Source organism: Physcomitrium patens, chromosome 4 (genome assembly GCF_059467195.1).
Source record: "Physcomitrium patens ecotype Gransden chromosome 4, ASM5946719v1, whole genome shotgun sequence".
In the NCBI taxonomy this organism is placed as follows: domain Eukaryota; kingdom Viridiplantae; phylum Streptophyta; class Bryopsida; order Funariales; family Funariaceae; genus Physcomitrium; species Physcomitrium patens.
Window position 1 is genome coordinate 5,027,097 of NC_143413.1, and position 16,381 is coordinate 5,043,477.

At 40.2% G+C, this 16,381-nt stretch overlaps 2 protein-coding genes and 1 long non-coding RNA gene across 14 annotated transcripts; 2 read left to right on the top strand and 1 right to left on the bottom strand.

Moving 5' to 3' along the window:
* Positions 1 to 417: 417 nt before the first annotated feature.
* LOC149989356 (uncharacterized) lies at positions 418 to 1,758 on the bottom strand. The gene is made up of 2 exons (XR_016502519.1): positions 1,142 to 1,758; positions 418 to 902 (listed from the first exon to the last, which is right to left on the bottom strand). It is a non-coding gene; the product is annotated as an uncharacterized LOC149989356 (long non-coding RNA).
* Positions 1,759 to 1,955: 197 nt separating this feature from the next.
* On the top strand, positions 1,956 to 5,216 carry LOC112281289 (uncharacterized). Its single transcript, XM_024517637.3, has 3 exons — positions 1,956 to 2,917; positions 3,169 to 3,408; positions 3,682 to 5,216. The coding sequence occupies exons 1-3, from the start codon at positions 2,555 to 2,557 to the stop codon at positions 4,519 to 4,521; spliced, it is 1,443 nt and encodes a 480-aa protein (XP_024373405.1). The 5' UTR covers positions 1,956 to 2,554; the 3' UTR covers positions 4,522 to 5,216.
* Positions 4,901 to 15,638, top strand: LOC112281288 (ABC transporter A family member 7). Of its 12 annotated transcripts, none has more exons than XR_012217350.2 (21): positions 4,901 to 5,026; positions 5,835 to 5,906; positions 6,388 to 7,273; positions 8,150 to 8,522; positions 9,459 to 9,535; positions 9,759 to 9,903; positions 10,417 to 10,536; positions 10,652 to 10,776; positions 10,949 to 11,107; positions 11,396 to 11,558; positions 11,700 to 11,825; positions 11,912 to 11,995; positions 12,153 to 12,247; positions 12,591 to 12,881; positions 13,039 to 13,239; positions 13,357 to 13,466; positions 13,615 to 13,699; positions 13,882 to 14,068; positions 14,410 to 14,515; positions 14,652 to 14,740; positions 14,862 to 15,638. XR_012217350.2 is itself a non-coding variant. In XM_090249572.1 (21 exons), the coding sequence occupies exons 4-21, from the start codon at positions 8,177 to 8,179 to the stop codon at positions 15,156 to 15,158; spliced, it is 2,748 nt and encodes a 915-aa protein (XP_090105698.1). In that variant the 5' UTR covers positions 4,901 to 5,026; positions 5,835 to 5,906; positions 6,388 to 7,662; positions 8,150 to 8,176; the 3' UTR covers positions 15,159 to 15,638. The 12 variants fall into 12 exon arrangements, 8 of the variants coding, with proteins under 8 accessions (XP_090105698.1, XP_073389466.1, XP_073389467.1 ...); XR_012217353.2 differs by having other exon boundaries at positions 13,882 to 13,957; XM_090249572.1 differs by having other exon boundaries at positions 6,388 to 7,662; positions 13,882 to 14,010.
* The last annotated feature ends 743 nt before the right edge of the window (positions 15,639 to 16,381 follow it).

Below are 16,381 nucleotides of genomic sequence, written 5' to 3' on the forward strand. Positions count from 1 at the left end.
ATACTCACAATATTTTTTATTTAAGTTTTTTAACATTCCTACATAATTATAACACTATGGTGTTTCCATTTCTTATAATTGATTGTTGTTTACTTCAATATATAAGAACAATCTCTATTCAAATACAAAGATTAATTACAAAAAAATCTTGGAGTGAAGTGCTACAATTAAAAATAATAATAAATCTAATAAATAATTAAAATTTTAATTTAATTGAGATTTTAATTTTATATATAGTTTTATGAGTAAAATTAGGACACTTTTTGAACATACATAAAGACAAATAATACCACCACTAAGAATTTTGTAATAAAGATTCTATATATTGATTGCTACTAACATACTTTTTAAGAAACTCCTCTGTTTGTCTACAATATTAAAAGAATCAATAATGATATACATTCATTAGAATATATATTAAGTCGATGTTCTAATGTTGTGCATTTTATTAAATTCTTTGAATTACAACTAAATTAATATCAGTTGATAAATCTATCAAGGTTGACTTTCTTAATTGAACACATATGTATAAAACAATGTAGAACTTGAAGTGTATCCTAAATCAACTTTTCTATACTCCTGGCAGCATCTCAAGAAGAGTTATCCATCAAATTGAATACACGTTTATAGTCGACATTTTCGTCCAGTTTCTGCATATTCAAAGGATCTACAGTAAAACAGTAATTCTGGGAGAAAATAAACTACCCATTCCTCTCAAAAACATCTATCCAACAACTTGAATTACGTAGTAAAACTTGATCAGCAGAAAAAACTTATTTGATATGTTTCTTTGTCCAGTGTCCAGCAAGATTTAACGTCAACATTCTTGCTGTTAAAATTCCTTGGCAAGGGTTCACAAAACTGTATCACCCAGAGGCTAAGAATCGACACACCATCCCTGACTGCGGCAAGTTATGTCATTTATATGTATTAGTATATGCACAAAGTCTGGATTCATTTTACGTGAAATGGCTCTTGGCATACCTGGGAGGTCTGATGCCTGAGTTCCAGACATTAAGCAGATGCATGATGAGACCCAAAGTGAGGCCCGCAATGAGGAAGATCACAATGCCATCGAAGAACAAACGGGCAACGAAGTAGATAACGCACAAGCAGGTGAGGCATTGGAATAACTTCTCACCATCTGTTTAGGGTTTGTGGGCCGAAATTGGTTAAGTAGTGTTCCTGTACACCACCATTCATGCTTGATACACCCGGTGCCTTCTGAGAATCCGTCCTTTTTCAAGCTTGACTCGTCTTGACAATGTACAGATCCGAAAAAATGCAATGCAAGAACTGGTCACTATCATACACAACTCAGAAAATCACCTGCGCAATGCAGATGATTAGGCACAGTTCTCTTATGTGGTGTGCGACAAGCTTAAAGAACGCGAATGACTCTATGGGAGTTGAGGATTCTCAATTCTAGTGCTTTCTGAATGCTATGGTGGACTACCCACTGAGCATTCTAACAAACGGTTTGTAGAGAATCACGATTTAAGTGATCCAATCGAGATCCAATCAAACCTCAAAAACTGAAAAGTCCAACAAACTCCCCGGAGGAGTTCTGATTACTTGAATAAATCATCATCTTAATCTCCCCTTTCATGCACAAGAAAGAAACTGCCAAAAATTAGAAAAAAAAAAAACACACACACGTAAGCCTTCAATCTTCCAACCAAGAGCATGTGAAACGCTTCACGAAGGTAGTGAAGTTGAGAGACGAGAAATTTGAGGAAGGACAGAGGAGAGGGTTGGCGAAGAGCGAAAATCCATGACAACTAACAGAAGCATGAGTAGCACAGATGCATTGTACACGGCAGGGAATATCAGAGCACCCAACAGACAGACCTACTTGCATTGAATGAATGAGAAATGTGGTCCTCTCAACGTGAAGCGCCAAGTATTAGGTCTCTCAAGTACAAGAATCGTGCTTTAGGAACAGATCATGTCAACTACGAGAAGGCGAACAGGACCACAAGTATGGAGAGCAGAGACGGCGGATTCTGAGTCATGGAATAGTCTACGAAGCCTGAGTCGCATCCCTCTAACTGGCTCCTAACCGGCAGTGTGTGCATTGTGGGTTTCAACTATCATCCATCATTCCCGCCACTGTGCAGATTGAACCAGAGTTGCGCGGCAGGTCGGGTCAGGATGAAGCCTCCGATTCCCCTTATTGTCGTGTTCGAACTTACCATTCGCAGCTGAGAGTGTTCCAGTCTCCAATCCGGAACTTCTTCAGACCTCTTGGCAGTGCCACAATCAACTTTACGTACTCAATCTGCAGTTTGAATTTTCGGTCTGCTTAATCGGATTCACTGTGGACGTTGCATGCGTTGGCCGCGATTCGGAAAGTTGGAGAGGTTTTTGGGTTTGTAGAAGAAAGTGCTGTCGGCGATGTTGTGCGTAGAACCATGCTTCAGATTTTAGGGTTTAAGCATGTAACTAGATTGTTATTTGAGGCGAAACGAGGGTGAAGGGGTAAAGTCGCGGGCTCTTAATGCATGAAGTTGGCGTTCTTTGGAGAAATCTGTAAGCATTTTTCAATTTGTAGATGGAGAGCCTTACAACAGAGGATGAGGAGGACTGGCTCAGACTCCCTCTGTCGTCTACCAAGCCGGCGGTAGAGCCTCCGGAAGTGCATGCGAAGAAGAGGCAGAAAAAGGTGGTCACCTTGGATGATCTTGTCCAAGATGACCTCAAGAAAAAACCTAAAGCCAAAAGCAACAAGCTGGTCCAGAAATTGAAGGCCAAGGCTCATTTATATTCCTATTCAGATGAGGAGGGTGAGGAAAATCTTCGCGCCCCTAAGCTACTCGAGGAACTAGAGAAGCAGGTCACAAATGGCATCGGAGAGGAAGTGGAGCCGGAATGGGGTCAAGAAGTGTTCCGTGCGCAGTTAGAACCTCCATCCACGGTATGTCGTGTTTGTCCCCTCCCCAGTTGCAAACAACTTAGTTTCATCGTATGGTATGTTTACGAACTTTTACTCTTTCAATCCCCGATCCTGGAACGTCCGGGCTTATCTTTCCATTCATGTTTAACGACGTGGTATTTGCGATTACTTTCTTCCTCGAAGTACGTTGAATTATACTGCTAGTACAATAGTGAGTCTTGTCGCACTGCTGGTTTTGATTTCTAACTCATTAAGCGTATGTTCTATGTCAGCCCTGTGGTGGTACTCCTAGTCTTCACCGGGCGTTGCAAGCATTAGAGGGGGAAGGACGTGAGACTTCTTTGGAGGGTTTAGCCAGGTCCGGGTTTCTGCGAGCATGGGCACTGTGTACTAAACGCTGCGACGAATCAACTTTACGTTGGACATACCATCAAATGGCCTATTCAATCGACGAATCTTTGGAAAGATGTTGCTGCAAGTTCCTGAGCGATTTAGTTTCTCGAATCTCCACGGTTTGCCGCTCTCCCAAGCCCTAGTAAATTTTATTTTTAAACAGAATGCAACTGTCATCATTTTGTGCATATATGTATATAAAAAAATTGAAAATTTGAAAAAAAAAAAAAAAAAAAAAAAAAAAAAAACTTTAAGATTTTTTTCGGTCGCTAAACCATGTGATTCGCATCTTCCACAGTGTTATATCAATTTCATGTATCGTGTTGTGAAAATGTCAGTGGGAGTTCATCTTTTGTGTCATTCGTTTAAATTAGCCGCCTTGGTGTTAGCAGGATTCCGGAGCTCTATTGGAGATGGAATGGCTTCCGAATCTATCGGATATTAAGGAAACTCTCACTGTGTATGGATATATGCGAAATTCAAGAGATTTTGAAGACACGCACATGGACAGCTCAAGTGAGAGTATTGTGAGGGGACCTCTGAAGAACCTGCGTTCCATTCTTGAATTCATAGCTACCCTCTTTGTTACACGACATGTGCAACCATATTACTCAGTTGTAGATATTGAATCCCTGTTGGTGATCATGGTGCACCTTAGCCTTGCTCGGGAATTGCTTGGAATATTGGACAAAGTCCAAGACTGTATTCTTGCATTGATCCGCTATTTCAGCCCTGAAGAATGGTCAGAAGTATGTCCACGCGTGACTGTGAGTATCTCAGATCTGACAGAAGGAGTTCATAACGGGGTTTTCCTTCTTGGAATGTTTAGCGGATTAGGCAAACGCTCAGTGGATATGCAACGCCGTTTGGCTCTACATGAACTATCGAAGCTCGCTCGACGAAAAAGGCTTCTTGCAACTTCTAGGGAGGTGGCTTCATTATTTGAGAATGTCAATCTGAAGGGAAAGGTCGTTGATTTTGGAAAGCTCTATTATCAGGTTGTAATAGCGGACATATTCTTGTGGTGTAATGAAGGTCCCATTGACGAGGTAGCAAGATCGATATGGATCAAATTTCTCGGATTGTGTTCTAGGCAGATCTACATAGGTGATGAGCGTGCTTTTGCTACCAAGTTAAGGAACACAGCTTCCTTTTTGATGCAAAAGTACGAGCATGAGAGTCATGATATAGAGATCTCCCATGTTAAGGCTGCTGACGAGAACTTCCAGTGACCATAACTGCTCATAGTGCGAGGCAGGTTTTGCATACCACATTGTTTTGAGTCGTGCACCTTGGCGTGGTAACAGCGCAATGTGTATGTGTGAGAACCTACGAAGCAGGGATTGTTTTAGGGCCTCCAGTGCCTGTGGCTTTATTCACAGAAACAGAAGATGGACTCTTTTGATTCGTCTTTGGCGGTTCTATATGTTAAATGCGCGTCGCTTAGGGAGCTAAGACCTTGACAGCGAGTTCTTTCTGCTGAGCATGGATGAAACACTTGACACGTTTTCAACCTGAGGAACTTCAAAGGTACGAGTAACGGTGTAAATTTGCTAGTTACTGGTGATGGTGGCTAATTCTTTACTGAAGCCCCTCAGAACCCTGCAACAGATGTTACTGAGATGCTGGCAGGACCAGACAAGCGGTAGTTAATGATGGTTTTGGAATTGAAACAAGATGGGATGCAGACCACCTCAAATTTACTCTGAGCTACTGGGCAGCTGGGTGCGGATTCAGGTTTGTCTGCATTCGTTAAATGCTATGGTTATCTTAGATGGTCGGTATTTTTTTATTTTTTGTTTTTTGTTTTTTAGAAATTATTTGTATAGTCTCGACAATGATATAATAGGACAGGGTTCAAGCTTAACACATATTTTTTACATCGTGTTTTGTCACAAAAAGCGCTAATCGATATCATAGTTGAAAATTGTCTTTCGTGAGGCTTTGTGGCCTTAAAAGCTTCTATTTGGTTGTTTGTTTATTTATTTATGACTCTCTGGTCGTTTGAGTGTCGAAGTTTCTGAAAGTTCAACATTTTTGTTCGTTTGCAAGGTAGAAAGGTAAATTGCCCAATCGAGGGTTTCTTGATTTGAGATGGGTACACTGTGATGTCGCTATCCTAGTCATTTTTGCACTTGCACTCACCTTTGGTAATGAGAGTAGATGTATGCGAAAGCGTCGAGTAGGAAATGTTGAGCACACCCTTTGCATATACCTGTTAGATAACTGTTACATGAAACACTTTGTGACTACATTAATGTTTGACGGACAGAGTCAATTGTGTCACATGCCACACTGGCTGTAAGTAGGCCTTTTCGCTCGAAAACACCTATTGTGGACTGTTAGTAGGTGGCTTTTAAACTTCTCCATGTGGTTGAGTGAACTTGCCATGGTCGTCCCGAACATTCACTAGATATACATCTCTTTGAATTGAAGCTCTTTGATAGAGTTTGTTCATCAGGTACCAATGTTGACTGACTTCAAAAAATCTAGTTAAATTTAGAAGCATGTTACAGTAGTGAATGCAATATGGACTATGCTGCAGGCTGAGATGGCATTGAGATGATTGATTTGAGGACCGACTATAGGGGCAACCTTGGGAACTTCTCGTTGTCGTGTAAGTTCATCCTGCATTATGCTTCGTCTTCCCACGTTCCGCATAGACCCGAGGCTTCATTACTAGTGGATCTAAAGATGCTCACCTCACATAATTATTATGCTTGTCAAGCATTAGCTAACTTTATCCAGTGGATTGTTTGGCATCATGATCTGATTGAAGCTGTTAAGTCTTCCAGAATTTTGGTACATTGATACCCATTCACGAAGCCCAAGGTTGGATTATTAGATCTTGTTGAAGAACGTGCTTTGTGGTGTAAAAAGAGGCCTGCAATTGGCGTCTTATCGTTTAGTTGCAACCTCTAGACTCTGCTTAACCATTTTTAAGATTGTTGCAGTAGCTGCCTAGGAATCGTACCAGTACATTCTGATTGAGTTTGATCGTACGCTGATGAAGCGGAGAAAGATTTCGCAGCGCGGGGTTTTATGTCCACCATGCTAAATAGCCCTTGCAATTCAATTAACATAGTGCCTGTTTATAGTCGGTGGCAGAGTTATCAAATCCAGGCTTATTACGGTTTCACCATGGCAGCTATGCGTACAAGAATGGCGGAAGAAGATCTTGGCAAGTTAATCTTTTTCGTAATTGATGTTCGGATTCATGCACTGGCTCCATGGCTCCATTCCTCCAGTTGCCAGGGCATGGGCCATAATGAATTTGTACAAATGGCGTCAGAACTTTGCAGAGATGAGATTAACATTATTTGTCGCTCGCACTTGTGGAGTGGTTATGATATTGAGGGGGTTGCCAGTACAAAAGATGCATCAGGGCTGCAACGATCGTTTATTGTGGTGGTAATGCCCACATCGCAGGAGGGGGGGGTTGTTGAGGGGGAAAGAAGAGGGAGGCGGCTTTGAATCAATTCTATGTGCAATTTTTTTGTCGTATGTCCATGAGATCTTGACAACTACGTCAGACGAGAGAGAATATAGTCCTTGCTAGGCGAGAGATGGTGAGAGAGCGAGGAAAGAATGAAGAAATCCTAATATATTGTTTATAGGTTACGGATGTAGGGTCCGACAAACATTAGATTAGAAAAGAGTTATCACGACGGATAAACAAACTTCTGCTTCGAACCCGGAACCAGGACTGATGGACAAAGTTTGGAGACATTAAGCCGCCTGAGGAAACACCACCATCAGCAGACGAATTAGTCCAAGCCCTGTGTTTCCGAGCACGTGGAACTCAATACAGATAAACAACCGAAAATTATGACGAATACATGCGCCTTGGACCCTGAATCAAGCACCGCTACAAAGAGACAAAAAAATTTCCCGGAATCAAGCACCATTAGTGTTGGTCCGCTATATTATACATCCTACCGCACCCAAGCTGATGCTCTCTTTCGCAAAAACCTCACCTACCAGGTACTAAACATACAGCCAACATACATTGTCTCTGATGTCAACAACCCTATGCTCAGAAAGTGACGTCGACCCAGCATGCTATTTAATTGTATAACATGTGATCATATGAGCTACTTTCCATAGACAGACGAAGAATTTTGTGAAGTCGGATCCGTTGCAGAGAAAATTTGCTTTCAATTACTGGAACTTGATTGTGTTTTCGTATCCTGAGCCTTCCAGCTTCCGTTCTGATGAATTTGTCCGACTGCATACTAAATAGGAAATTAGGTTAATCTACACCATTTGCTAACTTCTTCATAAAGTGAAGATATTGGCACGTGCTGTCGAAAAACCTAATTTGCTTATTTTGTGTTAATTTTTCATGAGCTTTAAGTTCTCTGATATCAGAGGTATGTAAGTGCATTCGTTTCTTTCAGTTTGCTCTAGTTACTGCTGCAGCTCATTATGTTCCATTCTGGTTTAGTGCTTCTGATTCAACACAAAACTTCCTTTCCAGCCATATTATTGATGACTTCAGAACCTCCTGGGTCTAGATGCAATGTTTTTAAATTTGAATGTCTTTCAAGGATTAGCTTTCCTACGCTACTTCACAAATCCATTTCTTCATTTCTGATTTGAAGAATCTTGAAATAGGGCTAAATGCAACTCAATTCAATCCTTAGTACCTTTGATCAATTGCATAGGCAACGGAAAACCTGGCCTTCATGGTGGGGCAAGGCTTTGACAAATTTATTTCTATTTGATGAGATTTAAATTGTATATGCATGATAATTGTTTCACTGTATACTGACTCAAAATAACAACCTTTGTGTGGGATGTGGGATGTGAGCTGTCTAAGGCCTTACCCATGCTTGTCCCGCTATCTTGATTGTACAGAAAAGGAACTGGAAGACCAATAGCTGCATGGTTTGCTTCCCACTTACCCTTTGCGTGCTTCTTGTCGTTATCCAAGTAGTCGTGAACTACCTGCTTGGCAGTGATTTCCAGTGTGGGTGTAAATGCGTGCCGAACACTGGTAGACCTGGGTGCACCAAGCATTGCGGGGTTGAGTATTCAAACCAAGATCAAGTCGAGTTCTGTGAGGTATCGTTTCCGCAAGGCTGGCCTGCCATTTTGCAGGTGCCTCGGCCAGAGTATCGGGCCGTCAGAAATGCTGGTTCACCCGAGCTGCAAGACGCGACATGCAGGAACGATGGAAACTGCGAATGTACCATCCTTTACACAGGATCCAACAAAACCCTGGCTGATAGTAAGCTGTCGAGAATTCGTCTGTTGTTTTCACACTTTTATAATTTATTTCTGCTACTTTCCTCGTCATCAGACTAAATTGCCATTACTATTGCATCAAATCTGTTATTCTTTTCCTATTCCAGATTTTTAATTATTGTGCCTTCTTCTTGCGTGATTTCCGTAGACGTAGAATTTTGGATGTTTCTGCCAAAAACTGCGAACTCCATTAAATGATACAGTGGGAACTTTGATAATAAGGCCTTCGTAATTACAAGTTATGGCTGGTGGTGGCTGCTCTTGTATAGTATTTTTTTGATGTATCACTCTCTATTTGAAGTTTCGATCTTCTAAATACATGGAAATTTGAAACTTAACTCAATCCTATTAGTGTATATCTTAGCGAGCACCAGAAACCAGATACAGGTAATTGTTTAATAAGATCATTTCCCCTGCCCATGCGTTTTCAATCATCATTTGGATGTGATACCACTTTTCGAATAGTGACTTCCAAAACCTATCTGCAATTAGACATCCCCAACCTCCATTGCTGTTGGATTGATCATCGGGCTTATTTTTTCGATCATTAACGATCTTACCTATTTCTCTGCTGGTGTAGTCGTAGCTAATGGACATTAACCATGGAAAGAAGGCACTGCAAGATCTTGTGACAATTTTACCTAATGTTATTCAGACTGTGGAAGTTTTATGCCTGACAAGGATCAGTTAGCACACTGCACTTTTGATTTTTCAATGCCAATGATCCACTGAATTCGTCTGCTGCAAAGATCTCTGAATTGCTACATAGGGTTTCGACCTTTGTGATCAATTGCTCAGTGTAGCTCAGATTGAGCTCTAATTCGTAGACATTTCATAAGAATCAACTTCTGTTTCATGATGATGAGGTGATCTCAAGTGTACCTATAATGTGGCTAACATCTTTCTAACTCTGTTGCAGCCATGGCAAGTTACTTGTTGAGCGACGGGCTTTTGAATAGCAGTGATCCCCTTTACTCACTGGCGTCAGTGGTTACGGTAAGTCACATTGAGCAGTTTAGGGTATCTGTACTTTACATATAATTCCACTTGCGATTACTCTCTAATCTGTAGTAACTTGTATTTTCCAATTTTCCTATCTTTCAACTTTTAATTCATGAAAAATAGAGCAGCTTGTATCTGTTCGTGGGCTATTGGGCATTGTGTATCTCAGTTTTTTAGTCATGAAGTTTGAATCTATCCAGGTTGGTTGAATGTTTAGGGTACAGATGCTCATCCATGGGATACTCTTTTACTTGAGTCGGCATTTGTAAAGCAAACGCCTATCCAGCTTCTTCAAAATACTTGTTATGTTCCGGCTTTCAACTTGTCGATTCCAAATGCGGCTGGTGTTTCTGTAAATAAAGGTTCCTATCTGACTGAATATGAACAGAGTTTCCATCATGCAGATTTGCATGTTTTTTTAATTTCCCAACTAATGTCACCCTAGAACAGCATTTACAGTTTTTCTTGATTCAGCTCGTAAGCAGAGCTTGTCTTGAACAAGGACACTATCACGCACACGAGTTGCGTATCGGATATCAGACACTGATTATTCTTTCGTCACTCATGTGCAAGAGCTAGTAGTAGATGTGTACAGGACGTCATCGTCGTTGTTTCATCGCCGTAACATGCCTTCGATAGGATTTCAGAGATGTACTTTGTCCTAATTCCATAAATGTGGAAGTAATCTGCTCAATAGTCGTGGTTCATTTATGAAATTTCTCTCTCGTATATGGAATTCGTCAAACCGGATAAATGACATCTCAGATTTACCCTATGTTTATTGACTTGTACGGAGTTCCATCTGCTACCAGTAGTTAAAAGCTTCGAAAATTCTGTGACAGGCGGTAATACAGAGATCTTGGGGTGATGTGCAGAATTTGAGTGTGTACCGACTACGGCGCTATACTTGGGTAGTGCTATCTCTATTAATGATGAACTTTATCGAGGCTTTCGAAAAGGCAATCCTGCTATGCAGATAAATGAATTTCCAGTAGGTAAGTCTGTTGCGACAACGATGGTAATTTTCCTCTCTATATGCTGTTGCAAAAACAAACGTGGATTTTCTGGGCTCAGTCTGGCTATACAGTTATTAATATTGAGTTATTGCAGCTTATGACTTCGGGGGTACAAGTGCGTCTCGTTTCGATGTGAAAATTTGGTTTAATGGGACTTACAGCAACAAGACTTCCCATGACCCTCCGAATCTCATTCGAGTTTCTCGGTCTCTCAACATGGTGCGATCTGTGTATTCTTATTGAAACCTCTTCCGAAACTAATCTTACATGTATCACGGAACAAGTTTTAAGGTTTCGTTACATGTGATAATCGGTTGGCATGTGAATATTTTCTTCTATTCTTTGAATTATGGTATTATCTTGTGACCTGATACCTCCCTGAAATTGGCAGGCTTCACAAGCTTTCTTGCGATTTTTAATGGGTCCAGCAGCACAAATACCATTGCTCTTTGTGAAGGAGATGCCGAAACCCTCCATGCAACTCCGACTTGATTTTTCATCGTTGCTTGGTCCACATTTCTATATGTGGGTTCTGGGCTTTCTGTACCCAGTAAGCATCCTAGTTTTGGGATTACCCACCAATTTGAATTTAGATTTATTTCTTGAGGATCGAAGGTATGATTGTAGTCCTTAAATACATATTTTAGCAGTGGCAAAATTTATGGAAAAAATTGTACATGTGATGTAGAGTCGTGAGGTCTCACAGTCTTTTCTTTCCTTAGTTTTTGCCTGTATATATTTGATCACAGCAGAGGAAAAATTGATCTCACCTATTTCTGTAGAAGTTTCTCTACAAACTAAGCCCACAGTAACATAGATAATGGATGGCATATCGCAGGTGGTTTTGACGGCGCTAGTATACGAGAAGCAGTACCACCTCCGAATGATGATGAAAATGCACGGTCTTGGCGATTTGTCGTATTGGACGATTACGTATATCTATTTTTTAGTGCTCTTTATGATCTATATGTTCTGCTTCATCATGTTTGGCTCTGCTGTTGGTGAGCACTTGGTTTTCTATTCTTGGTGATATGTTCTCATTAACTTGTAATCAATTCCTCAAAGATATCGAGAGTGATTCCTCTACATGTCCAAGTAATGCGATTATTATTTTTTACGCTGTTGAATTTCTATGTATGCAGGGCTTAACTTTTTCCTGAAGAATGATTACGGCATTCAATTCGTCTTCGCGTTTCTCTACGTTAACATGATTATCGCATTTGGCTTTCTTTCATCAAATTTTTTTTGGGACGTCAAAACTGCCACAGGTTGGTTCTCCTGTTTATTGGTTGTTTTATTTTCACCTTCGATTCTTTAGCACTAGCGAAACCAGTAACTTGGATTTCTATGGCAGTGGCTGGATACCTGTACGTGTTTGGATCCGGTTTGCTTGGTGGTTTCTTTTTCCAGAACTTTGTTGTGGACCAGCAAACCAGCAGTATGTGTTTGTGAAGCCATTTTATCACTTCTCATTTGATGCCAAAGTACTTTAAGTTAACTGGTTTCTTCACGTCTCAGTTGCAATGATCACCAAGGTCAATATTATGCTGTCACTGCAACCGCATGTGTTCTGCTAAATATCGTGGATACTGCAGGAGGTCTCGTCCTTGCATTGGAGATAATACCAGCGTTTGCAACCTATCGGGGCCTTTTTGAATTTTCACAGTATTCTTTCTCGGCTGTGTACGCGGTAATTGACAAGTTCCAACCGGCTGAGTCCTTGCTGCACTGTGAACATCTGAATTGCACATGATTAGCTACATTCACAATGTTTTTTTTTTTTTTTTTTTTTTTTTATTGAGTGGCAGAAGGGCACCAAATAATCATTAAGATAGGCATTTATCATGTAAACAGTCGATTTGTTCCTCTTTTGACGTGATTGAAAGTTGTTTATATCACTAGAGTATAGTGATGCAATCGTGACAAATGTAAAAACTATGCGAAGCATGGTTTTGCTGGTCATGCTGCTTTGATATAGAACGCTCAATCGGATAACTCCTATAAGTGTGAATGATTTGTGTTTATTTGAACAGAACACGGACGGCATGGGATGGGACAACCTGACGGACTCAAAGAACGGTTTGAGCGACGTAGTAATCATTTTATTCATGGAGTGGTTTATTTTCATGCTTTTGACCGTTTACTTGGACCAAGTGGCTGTATCCGAGAGTGGAATAAATAAACACCCCCTCTTCTTTTTAAGTTACTTCTTCAAGCGCAAGATGGAAGGGAGTGCCCCTTTTTGCGAAGAATCTAAGGCAATGGCACACATCAATCCTGAAGATGATGAGCTTCCCGGTGATCGTCCTGACGTTGCTCGTGAGGTCAATTAGAACTTCCCGATTCTAGTTACGTAGTTCTTTACATGAAATTTGTTCACACATCTCCACACTTCTTAAGAACCAGGAAATTGTTTTGTCTTCTAAAACGCAGGGCAACGTTGGTAACTGCTAATGCATCGTCATGACAATATGAATGCAGAAAAAGTTGGTTCAGGAGTTGCGTTCTAGACCAGACAAGCTTTATTCCATCATTTGCGACAATCTTAAGCGAGTTTACCCCTCAACAGACGGGAATCCACCCAAATACGCTGTCCGGACATTCTCACTGGCAGTGGCTCGAGGTGAATGCGTTGGAATGCTTGGACCTAATGGGGCAGGAAAAACCAGTAGTATCAACATGGTGTGCTACATCTCCTGAAATATACGTGCTTTCTCTAGTGCCTTCATTATGTGTTGATAAACTCTTCCTGTACCAGTGTTCTGAGGCTTACGTATGTTCTACCTTCTTTGGTTGTAGATGATAGGTTTTTTGAAGCCAACGGCGGGCACAGCATATATCCAAGGAATGAATATTCTGACTGAAATGGATAGCATCTATTCTTGTATGGGAGTTTGTCCTCAGCACGAGTACGTGTCTTCATCCTTGATTAAAATCTCCGACTTACCTTAAAACAGATTATGTGTGAATGACGTGTTGAGGGGCAGTGTCATCAGTTCTTACCATGAAAAGTGCCAGTTTGGGCGTAATTTATGACATAACCTGTATATTGTGCAGTTTGTTGTGGGGACAGCTGACCGCCCATGAGCATCTCCTTTTCTACGGCCGCTTAAAAAACCTGAAGGGGGCAGAGCTCAATTCTGTAAGTTTGTATGCCATTGCCATAATGTAATCAAACTGTGAAATATTATCTTCAATGTCGATGAAGTATTGTACTGAAGAAGATGCTCGGTCAGCACGGTGATTGTGTGTTTTTCTAAGCCCATTTGAGTTGTTCGTACGTCGGACAACTAATCATAATATTGGATCTGACCTTTGTTATAGGCGGTGGAGAGATCTTTAAAAAGCGTGAACCTTTTTGACAACAAAATTGGAGACAAACAATGTAGAAAATACTCAGGTGGCATGAAGCGCCGGCTGAGTGTTGCAATTTCTCTTATTGGAAATCCACAAGTAAAATTATTTTTCTTCCTCTGTCCCTACCATAATCGAGCACGATGGGTTTACCACGGTACCTGGCCTGGATGTTTTCAATGATACGCTGGGTAATATTTGATGAGAGAGTTTCCGCGTTTAGCATTAAGGAGCTTTTGCTGCTTTAGTGTGCTACCTAAACCTGCCCTCTTCTAGCTAAAATATGGTCGAAAAAAGGCTTTGGAATATTCGTCTTGCTCGAAAACCAGCTTTTTTGTATGGAAGCATTTTAATCATTAAAATAGTGATATATGACTGATCTTTCCTTCACGATGTTAAGCTCTTTTTTGTTGAGCAGTCTTACTATTTTGCACAAGTCCTAGTAGAATAAATTGGGGATAATCGCACTGCATGTGGACTGTGGTTACCAATTTACAGGTGGTATATATGGACGAGCCAAGCACAGGACTTGACCCAGCGTCTCGGTACAACCTGTGGAGTGTGATAAGGGAGTCTAAGCAAGACCGTGCCATCATCCTCACCAGTATGCTCTCTGATGCTACGATTTGCTATAAGACAGATAGAGACAAATTACAAGTTTTCAATGGTTTGGCTCTTATTAGAGAAGCCATACAGGAAGTGATCAACTCTATGTTGACGGTGTGCAATTGCCATTTCAGCTCATTCTATGGAAGAAGCAGAAGCATTGTGTGATAGAGTAGGCATTTTTGTGAACGGAGAGCTCCAATGCATTGGCAACGCGAAAGAGGTGAACCATTTTGTGCTCTTTCAAGAAGAGTCTTAAGCGTCTCTTATGGAACTGGGTTGTGTCAATTTACTAAGCGCCTTGTTGACGACTTGCTTGACGTTGATTGGGGTCGACATTCCAGCTTCGACACAGATTTGGAGGCCTGTACGTGCTAACGATCACAACACCGGTGAACGAAGAAGCAGAAGTAATTGGCTTGGTCAAGAAATTATCGAAGGATACTAGAAAAGTGTATGATCTCGGAGGCACACAAAAGTTTGAGTTACCAAAGGCTGAAGTTAGCGTGGCGGACGTGTTCATGACCGTGGAGCAAGCTAAGCAACGGTTGCACATTCAAGCCTGGGGCCTCAGTGATACCACTTTGGAAGATGTTTTTATCAAAGTCTCAAAAGCAGGTGGTGTGGTTGCTCTCACGTAGCACAACCCGATCATCGCAACTTGTGTTTCTTACTTGCAACTAAACGGTTCACCATGTTCGCTCAAAAGACTAGTCTTTAATAACTTGACCATAGAAGTACTCAGAAGACTCTGCTTTTGTAGTGGGTGACTGCTATGCAAGGGTTCATAAGTGGTTGCAATCAAAGTTAAGTACATTGTGTAGTCGAAAGTTTTTTCATTGCAAACATTATGATGAGATCTGGATGCAATTGAGTAGGACGCCGAATATTAAACATGCAACTTGGGTCATGGAGTGGTCACTCTTTTCGTGAACCTGGTCGTTGGTGTAACAACACTTTGCCTATCTGGTGGGCGAAGGAGCCACAAAGTTTCAACTGTTCAGACCCTAGGCAATTCTAAAATTGGGCAAAATGATGAAGCTTGCATTAAAAGCTAATCAAGTGTTATACGAGACGGTATCCATCAGAATGAATTAAATAATTTTTTGAGTTTACTACCACATGTTCTCATCAGCAACGATATTCAAATATGTAACTTGAGCAGTTTTTAATCCATACACTTAAATCCTATTGCAATTTGAGCTTTAAGCAAAAATGTCTCAATATTTTCAGTTTTTGACGATTTACTCAACCTGTCCTAAGCACCATCTTGCCTGTGATACAAACTGGAGTCCAGTCAGACACGACATATTATTTATAAAATTTAACATAGTTCTTGCATCTATATTTACATTAAATATTATTTACAAATAGTTTATGTGCCTTAATTGTCATTTGTGTGCTTTAACCAAAATTTGATCCAAAATGAGATTTGTACTTGACAATTAATGTTTTTTAGTGAATTTTTACATTATTATTATTATTATTATTATTTTGTTTACTTGAACGGTATATTTATGTGTGTCATTAACATAAAAAATATAATCAACATATTTTTTATGTATTACAAAAGCTCATAGATTTAAGATTCTACATAAATATAAAAAAATATGTATTTTTCTCAACTTAAGTAGTACGTTAGAAAACATCAGTTCAAGTGAAATTTACTAGATAAATTCTAAAAAGATGAAAAATGTCATCTATTAGATAATTTTTAAAATTGTAAAACATGATTAAAGTTTTTAGAATTTGCAAGTAATTATTTAAAAAATGTTATGTGATTTATTAGATTATTATTTTATTTATGCAATTAATTAATAAAGATAAAATAGAGCACACTGAAAATGTAAAAAAAACAAAAAGT

Coding starts and splice junctions, on each gene's coding strand:
- LOC112281288 (XM_073533365.2), top strand. CDS start 7,118: ATGACGAATACATGCGCCTTGGACCCTGAATCAAGCACCGCTACAAAG. Junction 9,536..9,758: donor CACTGGCGTCAGTGGTTACG/GTAAGTCACATT, acceptor TTGAATGTTTAG/GGTACAGATGCTCATCCATG. Junction 10,777..10,948: donor TTTCTCGGTCTCTCAACATG/GTGCGATCTGTG, acceptor TGAAATTGGCAG/GCTTCACAAGCTTTCTTGCG.
- LOC112281289 (XM_024517637.3), top strand. CDS start 2,555: ATGGAGAGCCTTACAACAGAGGATGAGGAGGACTGGCTCAGACTCCCT. Junction 2,918..3,168: donor AGTTAGAACCTCCATCCACG/GTATGTCGTGTT, acceptor GTTCTATGTCAG/CCCTGTGGTGGTACTCCTAG. Junction 3,409..3,681: donor TAGTTTCTCGAATCTCCACG/GTTTGCCGCTCT, acceptor TGGTGTTAGCAG/GATTCCGGAGCTCTATTGGA.